The sequence below is a fragment of the Hippopotamus amphibius genome, chromosome 9, assembly GCF_030028045.1.
Source record: "Hippopotamus amphibius kiboko isolate mHipAmp2 chromosome 9, mHipAmp2.hap2, whole genome shotgun sequence".
Lineage (NCBI taxonomy): Eukaryota > Metazoa > Chordata > Mammalia > Artiodactyla > Hippopotamidae > Hippopotamus > Hippopotamus amphibius.
The window spans coordinates 64787669-64799347 of record NC_080194.1 but is presented as its reverse complement, the minus strand read 5'-3'; the positions used below and the strand labels follow the sequence as shown (position 1 = coordinate 64799347).

At 40.7% G+C, this 11679-nt stretch overlaps 2 protein-coding genes across 8 annotated transcripts in view; both read right to left on the bottom strand.

The window, feature by feature from the left end:
• Window positions 1-1795: 1795 nt before the first annotated feature.
• On the bottom strand, window positions 1796-3366 carry CCDC89 (coiled-coil domain containing 89). Its single transcript, XM_057749974.1, has one exon. It carries the CDS (start codon window positions 3116-3118, stop codon window positions 2006-2008), a length of 1113 nt encoding a protein of 370 aa, XP_057605957.1. The 5' UTR covers window positions 3119-3366; the 3' UTR covers window positions 1796-2005.
• Window positions 3367-9225: 5859 nt separating this feature from the next.
• The window catches only part of SYTL2 (synaptotagmin like 2), a 129291-nt gene continuing 126837 nt past the window's right edge, over window positions 9226-11679 (bottom strand). For all 7 annotated transcript variants that reach the window (XM_057748667.1, XM_057748669.1, XM_057748668.1 and 4 more), the window contains 2 exons: window positions 11266-11471; window positions 9226-10411 (listed from right to left, as the gene is read on the bottom strand). In XM_057748667.1, coding sequence (XP_057604650.1) covers window positions 10266-10411; window positions 11266-11471 — 352 coding nt within the window. In that variant the 3' untranslated portion in view covers window positions 9226-10265. The remainder of the gene's footprint in view (window positions 10412-11265; window positions 11472-11679) is intronic.

Below are 11679 nucleotides of genomic sequence, written 5' to 3'. Positions count from 1 at the left end.
TTCTGGACATTTTTAAAAACCTCTGTGGCTTTCTACACGATGCTGTCTCAAATATTCCTCCCTTTTCTCCACCTGATAAAATTCTACTAGTTAAGAACCAGCTTATATATCAACTCTTCTGTTAGTCATCCCTGGCAATCGTCTCTACCATCACAACCCTTACCCTCAGGCATTTAACTGGTGTGTGTGTGTGTGTGTGTGTGTGTGTGTGTGTGTGTGTTTTACCCACTGTGATCTCATAACACCCCTTGTAAAAACACATTACGCTGTATGTGACTGCTCTTTTACCCCTAGACTAGACTGTAGCTCTTCCAGGGCAGAAAACATGCTTCTTCATGCCTATTCTCAGTCCCCACACCTAGAGCTTGGTACTCAGTAGACAGTCAATAAAAATCTTTCAGTATGATGTTGTCATCAAAATACCAGCTCCCCAGTGACCAAGTGGCCTTGAGCAAATTACTGAATCCCAGTTTCCTCTTCTTTGAAATAGAAATAAACGCTATTACCTTCTTCAGTGGTGCTAAGGATTAAATAAAAACAAAACATTCAAAGTGCTTCAGCACAATGACAAATAGTATGGACTCAGTAAAGGGAAACAGTAATTAAATTAGCTCCTATGTTTTGATTCTTGGTAACATGTAAGAGGAAGTAAATAGTCCTTTCAAGCCAGCAAGGTGGATCCTTGGAATTTGTATTTAATACCACAATCTTAATACAACCGTGAGAAAATAGGTTTTAAGATGCTTAAAACTGTTTACTAAAAAGGTACCAAGTAATTTTTTTTAATAAATCCAAATCATTAGGTAACTCTTGGCACTCTTGGCACTAAATGGGTGAGAAAAATACTACATTACAATCTATTTTGGGAAGTATTCATAATAATGTTTCTATGTCAACTAAATACAGGAAAATAAGGAAGCATAAAGTGTATTTTTATATCTACCTCTTTAAGAACTTTGCATAAACATATAACTATTATCTGGTCTTATCATTACACATTTAAGTATTACTACAAAAATGCTGTTAAGTATACATCTGTACATTCCATTTAGATACTTTTCATACAAAAGGAAACAGTTGCAAGCAAGTATGCTAATAGAAACAAAACAATCACTATGCTATATGATACATATAGCAAGAGGTTGCTATGCCCTGTTACCCCAAATTGGGGACTTTTGTCTATTAGCATATTGTGCAATATTAAATGAAACTACTGATATTTGCTTTTTGCACCTCTAAATCCTATTTTTATAAGGAGAAAAACCAAGAAAATGGAATGTGATCTAAGCTTGCAGGAAAAATTAAAGTGGGTTGATTTTACTTATTTGAATCTTCTTGCTCATATAGACTGACTATAGACTGATTATAGACTGCCTACTTTGGAAAAGAAGTCAATAAGTTCAATTTTTGTTCTCCAAGCTTCCAAGCTAGTGCAAATAAAATAGATAAAAGGGATACTACTATAAAGCAGGTAAAACAAGCAATTGTTTGGCCGCTTGCAAAATCACTTTTCTGCAAGTTATCCATGCTGTTAATATGCTATTAACTGTTATAGCTTATAGTCTCAGCTATGGGAGATTACAAGCCTGCCTATCTACAAGGGCTAATTATGCTATTTTTTTTTTTCACAATAACAAATCACATTGCACTTTTAAGATTCACTTAAATCCATAAGGGCTGCTAATTTTAAAAATTAGAATGTATGAAGATATCTGAGGTTGAGAATGAATAAGTTATGGGGGAGGTGGAGATACCGATAGCAAACTTAGGAAGATTTCAAAGGCACAGAAAGAAATTTGGTAAATTGCGTGTATTCTAGGTGGTAGGACTGAAAATTAGTGTTATCCTGACAATGGCAGCAACAACAATATCATAGTAAAGTAGCTTTCCTTTGAGCGGTCTCTTGTACTTAAAAGTAGAATAAATGGAATACCATCTTTAACTTTCGCCATAAGGCACACATATTTGGTTTCCAAATTGGAAGCCAGAGGAAGCAGAAGCCTCCTTATGGAAAGAGATGGCGGAGTTTGGCATTGAGTTCTCTCTCCTTGCTTAAAAGATCCAGGCTGTGCTTTCTGAAGGCCTCGGACTGCAGTCTGAGTTCATCATAGGCCTTCTGCATCCCATCTACCCTGCGCTGAAGCTCCCGAACTCTCAAGTTACTGTCCACGGCCACTGCCTCTTGCTCAAACCGCTCTAGCGCATGCCTCCTGGCCACATCTGCCGTCTCCAACTTCTCCTCAAGCTGGCGGATCTCTGTTTGCTTGTTCTGAAGCACCTTGCCCCTCTCCATGGACAGCTGCAACAGCTCCTCCTTCTCACGCGTGACGATCTGCAGCCTGGCCTGCAGCTCCTGGTTCAGTTGGCTGTGTGCCTGCTTGGCCTTGGCCATCTGCTGCGTGGCCTGCTGGTGCTGCTGCTCGAGGCTCTGCAGCTGGCTGCGCAGCTGCTCTGTCTCCTTGGTGTGGGCGCAGGCCTGCCGGCTCTGCAGCTCCAGCAGCTCCTTCTCTCGGGCTTGGGCCTGGCGGGCATCCTGAGCACTGCTCTGTTTCAGAGTCTCCAGCTCCTTGGTGAGGGCCTCGCTTCGGGCGGTGAGCTGCACTACTTTGGCCTCCTGGTCCTTCAGAGCCTGGCTGAAGAGGTGGTCATTCTCCAACCTCAGCTTCTCGTTCTCCTCTCTCAGCTTGACGTTCTGACTTTTGTGTTCATCCTTGAAGCGGATCATCAACTCGTGGTTGGCTGCCAGGGTCATAAAGCGTTCCTCCAGTTTCCGGGCCTGCTCGCTCTTGGCCTTCAGCTTCTCAGCCTCCAGCGTCCTCTTCTCCTCCAGCTCTGTGTTGAGCAGCTCCAGGATCTGGCAGCGCTCCAGGGCCTCGTCTGACCTCCGTTTCAGGATACAGATGAGCTGGGACTGCTCCTGGATGCGGGAGTACAGCATCGCCTTCTCACTCTTCTCCTCCTCCGACAGCCCCCGGAGGTTTGCCAAGGCTTCCCTCAGACCATCCAGTTCCTTAAACTCCATCTCCTCTTCCCGGTTTTCTAGCTTTTTGTTTTGCTTATCTAAGGGCTTTTCAGAGGGTGGGGTGTCCATCCTGAGAGCTGTCTCTTCCTGAGGCATGGGCACTCTCCTCTACTCTCAGCTGACTGCACAGCCTCCCCTTCCGGATTTTAAAAGCCACAGTGTTGCTAGGGGCTCCTGGCAATGTCTAGCAGTTGTTTTTTTTTCACCCAGTAAGGAGCCCAGTGATTGGTGGACAGGTCTTCAGAATGCTGTGAAGTAACAACAGGGGCGGCTCCGGGGAGTCCAGAACCAATCTGGTCCGGTTATGCTTGCCTTTCTAACTAATCACAGCTCTCAGCGCATAGCCCAGTATATGGCCTGTTCGGTACAGGGATGCCAACCCTGTTTGATTTGCAGCCAGCCTCAGGGGAAGAAACCTGACTCCACCTAAACTTCTTGTGGAGTAAACAAATCAGGCAGTGGTGACATATTCCTCTTCCCTCTCCCGGCTTCAGTGGTCATGAAAACAAAGTCATCTCTGTGGAAACCCGTTGGCTACTTGGAAACTTTGCCATCTATAAATACAAAGTAGCAGTAGTACTCTGAGAGCCGGTGATCCTAAATGGCTGTGAGTTTGTACATGTAGTGTTTAACTGCAGTGAAAGAGCAAACCCAAGGGAAATTTCTTTTGTTTCCCGAAGCATTGTCCCCAACTGGGAATACATTTTATTAGAAATTCAGCACTCCCTGTTTTACCCATTAGCATAATAGGGTTACAGAGAAAAGCTTCATAGATAATAGAGATGTGATAAACATTAAAACAGAAAAAAAGATTCAAATGAGGCTTACCTTATATATATACCAAAGTCAGTTCCAGATGGATGAAACAGTTAAATGTAGAGACTAAAATGAAAACAAAGTATTAAAAATGGAAACTAGAGGAAAATAAAGGTAAGAATTAAAGTTCTGGGTCAGGAAGGACTTTCTTAGCTTAAGTATTATGTAAGAGATGAATAAGATGAAGCTTAATTTGACTTAGTTGAACATCTAAAGTTATATATAATTTAAAACATTGTGTGACTTTGAGGTCTTTGCAGCCTCTGCTTCCTCTGGACCTGCCTGACGTTTTAGTGTTATTTCCCAGCTTCACCCAGGTATTGAAGTTTCCCCAGCAGGCCCTGTCTGTGGGTGTTCCTTCTGCCTGGAATGCTTTGCCCCACCTTGTTGCTCTAGTAATTTACTCCGCATTTTATACTTCGATAAGAATCATCTTCTCTGTGAAACCTTTCCTAGCCCCTAAGTGTAGATGTGACCACTCATCTCTTTTAGTGCCACCACTGTAGCCTATTTGTACTTCCAGCAGAGCATTTGAAAGCCTCATTGCACTCATCGTTTACTCCACTCTTTCCCCTGTTAAACTCTGAGGTCCTTAGGGGCAGTGACTGTATTTCATCCTTGATGATTAGACCAGTGCCTTGGGGAGACTCAGATAGATGTGTGTTGAATGGATGTTGAAGGCAAAAATCAAATAGAGAAAAATATCCACCATAAATACGACAGGCAATAGATTTATATTTTTACGAAGAGCCTGTACAAATCAATAAAGCATTAACATCTTAAAAGTGAAATAAACAATTGAATTCACAGATGAGGGGACAGAAATGGCCAAGAATTGAACCCCACTGGGGATCCAATAAATATAAGTTAAAATTAGATATCATTACATCTATCAAATTAGTCAAAAATTTTCCCCTTCTTTTAAGACGACTCAGGACTGGTAAGGGTATAGTGAAATAGGTGCTCTCTTATACTGTGGTAAAAGTCAATTGATCTATTAAGAACTTAAACTATCTTTATGCCTTTTGAACTAATGATTGTCCTTCTGGGCGAGATCTTTGCTCAGGAAATAGTCTAAAAGAAAAAGTTTTGCTCAAAGTGTGGTTTATAACAGCTAAAAGTTGGAAACAAAATGTCAAAAAAGAGAAAATATTAAGAAAATTATATTTTCATATAATAGAATATTATGTAGACATTAAACATTATCATATTTATAGGTAATTCAATGGCATGGAAATGCTTGTGTTTGAAAGATAATTGAAAAAAGCAAGATGAAAAATTTAGAATGATCTTAATGATGTGAAAACTTAAGCATAGAGCAAAGAGCTATTCCTGAGATCACTGTTAAGTCTGTGATCAGACTTAATCTCTCAAGTCACGATGATAAGGAAAAAGCCTGGGGTGTTATTATAGATGGATGGATTTTTAAATGCCCAGGTTTCACTTGGAGCAAAATAGATCTGAAAGAAGGGTTTGAGGTTTTCCCTTTGGTCTCAAAGATCAGGATCTCCCATCACAAATCCTGAATCTCTTGTCTATCAGGGAAGGCTTCCTCAGCAAAGGACTGGGGAAATCTCCTGAATCAATATTTAGGACTTATGAAAGTAGGTTCCAAGACTTTAAAAAATGTGAATTAAGCTTATTTTTAATTCCCCCCTCACACCTCTTCTTCACTTTTCCTTAAATTTCAAGCTTCATATACTGAAATGAACTTGAAAAGTCTAGGCAAGTGACTAGAAAGTTAGAAAAGTCCTCTTCATTTAAATGAAAGGGTCAGACATACATTAAAATTTTATTTGTTGATTACCATATATGGTTGTCTGATGTAGTGAATTCACAGAATATGTTTCCTGAGAAAAGAAAAGAAGAGAGGGAAAATACTCAAGATGTTAATAGCGGTTGTTTCTTGAGGATGAGCTAAGGGATGCTTTTCCCTCTTTCTACCCAAGTCCCTTGCACATAATGGATGCTGAACGAAATCTGTTGGTTAAATACATTTTCTACATTAGGAATATTTTATATACCTCTTCTAAGTTAAAATTATTTTAGATATTAAATTCATAGATCACTTGTCAAGATTAAGAATCTCAGAAGATCCTAATCAGTATTCATTCACTGATATTCAGCAAACATTTGTAATGTATGGTGTGGTGCTAGATGCTAAGTATACATTAATACATTAGGTATATCACTCTTCTCAGAGAACTTTCAGTTTAGTAATAATGACTTTTGGCTCCTTTCTGCCATGGTTTCCTTTCTTATGCCATTTTCCTACCTACTTTTGACCCTGAAGGTATCCAGTATATTCCCTTCCCAGAGGTCCAAGTCATGAACCTTGGCCAGTGCTCTCCCTAGTGGTGACCAGTGAGTTCCCCCTCACTTGTTAAGTCTTTTAACATCTCTTTTTTAAGGCTACTATGTATAGAGTTCTTCTATATATCCTACATAGTACTAGGCATTTGTATATCTTCTCTCATTTAATTCTAACAATATTCTTAAAACACAGGCATTATTATCCACATGTTATAGTTGGCAGAGAACAAAGAAACTAAGGCACAGAGAGGTTAAGCAAGTTGTCCCAAGTCACTCAGAGAGTAAGTGATAGAGACAGAATTCAAACCCAGATCTTTTTGATACTGAAGACCACAGTCTTTAGTTCATCATTCATTCATTTGCTTAATTGTTCATTCATTCAATTCACATACTAAGAAATTGTTATGTCCAAGGTTTGCAGTCCCAGCTCTTAAGATGATTACAGTCTAATGATGGAGACAAATAGGAAAATAGCAATTCAGTGTGATAACTGCTAACATAATCATGAATAAATTGGACACATCACTCTTCTCAAAGAATAAAAATAGGGGCTCAGTGATCTGAAGTCTGATCCCACATCCTGACTGAGGTGCTAAATGTGGAGGGTGAGAGTCATCTTTTTGTAAGGCTGAAGGAGAACCAGTTCTTTTGGAACAAGTCAGCCAAAGAAGTGGAAGGAATGTTCTGTAATTGGATCAAATGCGTAGGGGCATTTGTTTTGTAAAACAAACTAGTGAAATTAGTGAATGAGCCTGGCAGGGAGTGGAGACAGGAGAGGAGATGGGAGAGCAATCCCAAAGCAGAATGGGAATGAGTACAGGAGAAGGCAGTTGTTCGGGGACTTTTTACTCAGACGGTGAGTATGGATGAGCAATGTACAAAGGAGTCCAAGCAAGTTCCCTGGAAGTGAACCTAGGCTAACACTGATCATGCTTCGGTGGACTCCTAGGCCATGAGGTTCCCAGGATCCTCACCACCTACTTGGAAGCTGCAGTAGTCATGGTGCATGGGGAAATTTTGGCCTCTCTGGAAAGAATCAGCAGTGACTCTTTGAAATATTACTTCATTTTTAAAATAACGGAGTTTTGAAGTATTTTCACCAGAGAGGGACACAAATTACATGGCTATCTAGCTCTTGACTTCTCCAGTACCCATCTATATGATACTCCATTCTTCTGAAATGGATCACTTCTCCCTGGCCACAGGGTGGACACATAATCCAGGAACTGCCAATCATAAGATCTTACCCTATCCATTCCTGGCCACCATAAGTCGTCCAATAGGTAGTGATGGGACCCAAGCCTGGCCAGTTTTTCTCAGAGTTCTCTCAAGTTGAATCTAGGAAAGAGAAGTGCGTTAGCTGAGAGCATGTGATGTTGGAGCTGTCTGTCCCTGAGGAAGAGGAGAGACAGTATCTGAGTTCCTGGTTCCAACCCATGAGTCCCCAAAGTTCTCTGTGTTCCTGTAGTATTTCATTAATTCTGTGGGCTAACTCAGTTTATTTCCAATAAATCCCCCTTTTTGGCTTACTTCTAGTTGGGTTTCTAGAAAAAGAAAAAGAGCCCTAAAACATGCAGTTCAAGGAAATGGCTCCAGTTTGAGAAAATAAAAAATTTCTGCAGGGACTTTGCCTAAAAATCCCACTGGATGAAACGTCTGTCAACTTGAGTTCACTAAAGAATTCAGGTTACCTACACTTTATAATGCATGAAAATCCCATTTAGCCTTCCTCTTGTAGCCAGGTGAGATTAAAGCTTTTATATTTTCTTTTTTGGAAAACAAACAAACAAACAAAAAAACCACGACACAACATCCCCTTGGATGTCCCGAGGCAGTTGGAAGTTCTGCGGGCAGATGCAAGGATGGTTCTGTTGTCCACCCTGGTGTTTTGGAGATGTGGGGATGCGGGAGGCAGGCAGTCCTAGTCCTAGATGGGGAGATACTAGAACCATCTCAGTGTTTCAGAGCTGGCTGGATGCTGGTAGATGGCTGAGCCGGTAACTGAAAAAAGGGCTGAGAAAGTAGCTTGTAGTAATGAAGTGGCAGGAGCTGGAACAGGATTTGCACTTCTGCTATGGTTCCAGCCAACCTTGGAGGTGTGCCTCCAATCACCTCATCTTGCCTCTCCCTGCAGTCAGAACAGGAAGAGGAAATACAGCTAGATTAACCACCCTCCTAAAAGACCTTGAGGGACCATGAGGGAAGGGCATCGAGTCTCAGGTTAGTTGCTCTTACTTGCCAGTGGGTCAAAGGTTCTGCCATCTGTTTGGGGGAGGAGGCAAGCACGCTAGCTGTTTTCAATGACATTTCAAGGTTAGGTACCTGCTGTAAGATCTCACTCTCCCCTCACCATCCAGGCTTCCCCTAACCTATATTAAATTAGGGTTTGTTTTGAGAATGGTGAGCTAGTGGGGTTCTAAGGGGGAGTAATGCTTTGTGTACTAAATGACCCAAAAATGTCTTTGTGGAAAACTTTAAGAATAAATGCTAACATACCTTCAAAGCTTTTCAATTGCTTTTTTTTAAAAAATAAATAAATTTATTTATTTATTTATTGACTGCCTTGGGTCTTCGTTGCTGCACGCGGGCTTTCTCTAGTTGCAGTGAGCAGGGGCTACGCTTCGTTGCGGTGCATGGGCTCCTCATTGTAGTGGCTTCTTTTGTTGTGGAGCACAGGCTCTAGGCACCTGGGCTTCAATAGTTGCGGCACATGGGCTCAATAGTTGTGGCTCACGGGCTTAGTTGCTCTGTGGCATGTGGAATCTTCCCAGAGCAGGGCTCAAACCCATATCCCCTGCATTGGCAGGCGGATTCTTAACCACTGTGCCACGTAGGAAGTCCTCGATTACTTTTTAAAAATAAAAGTCCTACTCTTAATAACACAGCTGAAGCTTACAACTTACAGGAAATGATACCCAGAGTTGCAGTAAAGACTGAAGAAATATTAGCCCAAAAGTTCTTCAGCCTTGCTAGGGAATTTAGATTTTAGGATTCTTAAAGTATTTCATTTAAAATAAGAAATCAGATTAAACTGACAATACAACTAAATCATATAATAATTTATTCTAAGGGTTTTTACAAAATACTTTATGAAAATTATACATACATAGGAAGTACAGATAATTTAACAATTTACATTCTAATTAAAACTTTGTTGTAAGACATGACTGAGACCACTCTCATGCTGCTTTCACATAGTAGAGTTATAAGGAAAACAATCTTATGTACGCCAGGTTTTTGTCTTTGTTTTGTATATGGGTACTCTATTACAAAATACAGGCCTGAGACTTAGGAGAAAATTAAGCCCCAAACTAAATTCCACCTATGACCAGTGGGTGGCACCAAAGCACATTTGAGACTTTTTTTCTCAAGGAAAAATACATGCAGTAAATTCAGTCTTATTGCCCTAACATGGAATTCCATATTTCAATAGACATTTCAGAGTAAATCATTCCTTATGAACAAATTCTTTATCGTCACTGATATTCTGCCCTTTTTTCCCCTTGTAGGAGTATCTTTCCGTCACTCCTCTACAACCAACATTTTTTCAGTTCCTGTAAGGGTTTTCCATAATCAAGTGGCAGGCCCTCCTAACTGTAGCATAAAATTTTGGCTTGAAACACATGGTGGTGGGGCTTCCCTGCCAGTCCAGCGGTTAAGACTCCGCACTTCCAATACAGGAGGCACGGGTTTGATCCCTGGTCAGGGAACTAAGATCCCACAAGCCTTGGGACATGGCCAAAAATGAAAAACAAAAAAAACAAAAAAACACATGATGGCAAATTGGAAAATTTTGCTCATTAACAACATCCCACATTTAATTTTTTTTTTTTTTTTTTGGCAGCTTTTTCTTTGAAGCAGCAGCAACGGTCTGATTTTCTTAACTTTCTCAAACATCTTCTGTAATGTTGGAGTCACAAATAAGTTACACATTTTGTTATCGTTTAAATCTCTTGGGCCTTGTAACCAAAGAAGTACATGCAGGTTGACTTTAACATGCTGAGTAGCATTTGTTATAGCAATAGATAGAAGATGATGTCTACATAGCAACATTTTCAAGATCAGATTCCACCTGTTTAGCAGTTTTCAGTGGAGGAGCCAGCGGAATTTGGGTTCACTTGGAAATCTTGGCAATCAACAGCATTCTGAGAGGAAGGGTTGCTTCAATCCAAGTGTTGGGGGAATTTACCATCTTTTCCCAGAGAGCAACTTCCTCTGAAGTAGAGTCCATCCAATCCACTTCAGTACCATAGCTTTTACCTTGGGGGGAAAAAGGGGGAAGCTTTGCATTTAGAATGTAACAGCTCATTGGGAAAAGTGAGTCATTCCCTAATCATAATCACCAATGGAGACAGCTAGGAAGAGTTTAACATCACCAGAAGGGCAGATCTAGGGCTCAATAGAAGAAAGAACTGTTTAACCATCTGAGATATACAATAATGAGACCCTCCACAATTGGGATTATTCTCATCACTCTCAGAGTAATGATTTCTCTTCAAGTCCACATAAACTGTAGATGAGAATCTGTCAGGTGCATAAGGAAATAGTAGGGAGGATTCCAGCATCGGGTGGAAGTGACAGTAGGTGATCTCTAGGGAAGTGCAGTTACAGCTTTAGTGTCTAACAGACTCAATTTTGAATCTTGGCTCTGCCACTTATTAGCTCGGTCTTAATTTCTTGGAACATCAGTTTCTCTGGCGATAACATTAGAAACAACTCATAGAATTGCTGTGAGGATTAAATGAAACAATGCAAATAAAGCACTGAATACAGTGACCAGTGCTCCATAAATGTTAGTGACTGTTATTATGCAAAGCACACTTTTAGCCATGAAGGGCCATAAATGTGTTTTCAGGAAAGAGTAATGATGAAGGCTTTTCTGGTTCCCCCCACAATAACTTAAGCTCTGTGTGAACAGACATTGCACCCTATTAATTTTCATATCTAGAGTCCTTGGCACACAGCCTGACATTCCTTCACTCACTCATCTTGTTACACTTAACGGAAATAGAATATCTGTTTTCATTAGGAAGAAACAAAACAACAAACCAACCAACTTTCCTGTCTCCAGAGGCATTTGACTCATGGAGAATTAAAAGTGTAACAAATGTTACCTGTTCCAAAGCCAATCCGAAGACCTCCCAAAAACTGGTTGGTAAATTTGTAATGGTCCCACACTGTAAGCTCTACACAGGCTTCCGTCAGATCCTCAGGCCTGAACCCATCATACACCATGGTGTGGTTGAAGACAGGATTGGTGGTTTTCCCCACAGCTCTCGTCCTCTGGCGACTTTTCCTACTTGTATCTGGAAGGATGGTACTATAAAAGGAAACATCATTGTGAGAGCATTTTAATAAGATAGTAAGCATGCATGCTTTCAGTGTGCTTTAGTTACTGAGGATTGGCAAGAGGAAATGGAAGAAAAAAGAGTGTAGAGAGATGGTGATGGAGATGGTAGGGCATCCTGTTGGAAAGACTTTACACTACAGTGGACCAGACTTGCTTTCAGTCCTGGCTCTCCCATTTA

What these genes read in the sequence shown, in the direction of transcription:
- CCDC89 (XM_057749974.1), bottom strand. Translation starts at nt 3,118, where the DNA reads ATGCCTCAGGAAGAGACAGCTCTCAGGATGGACACCCCACCCTCTGAA.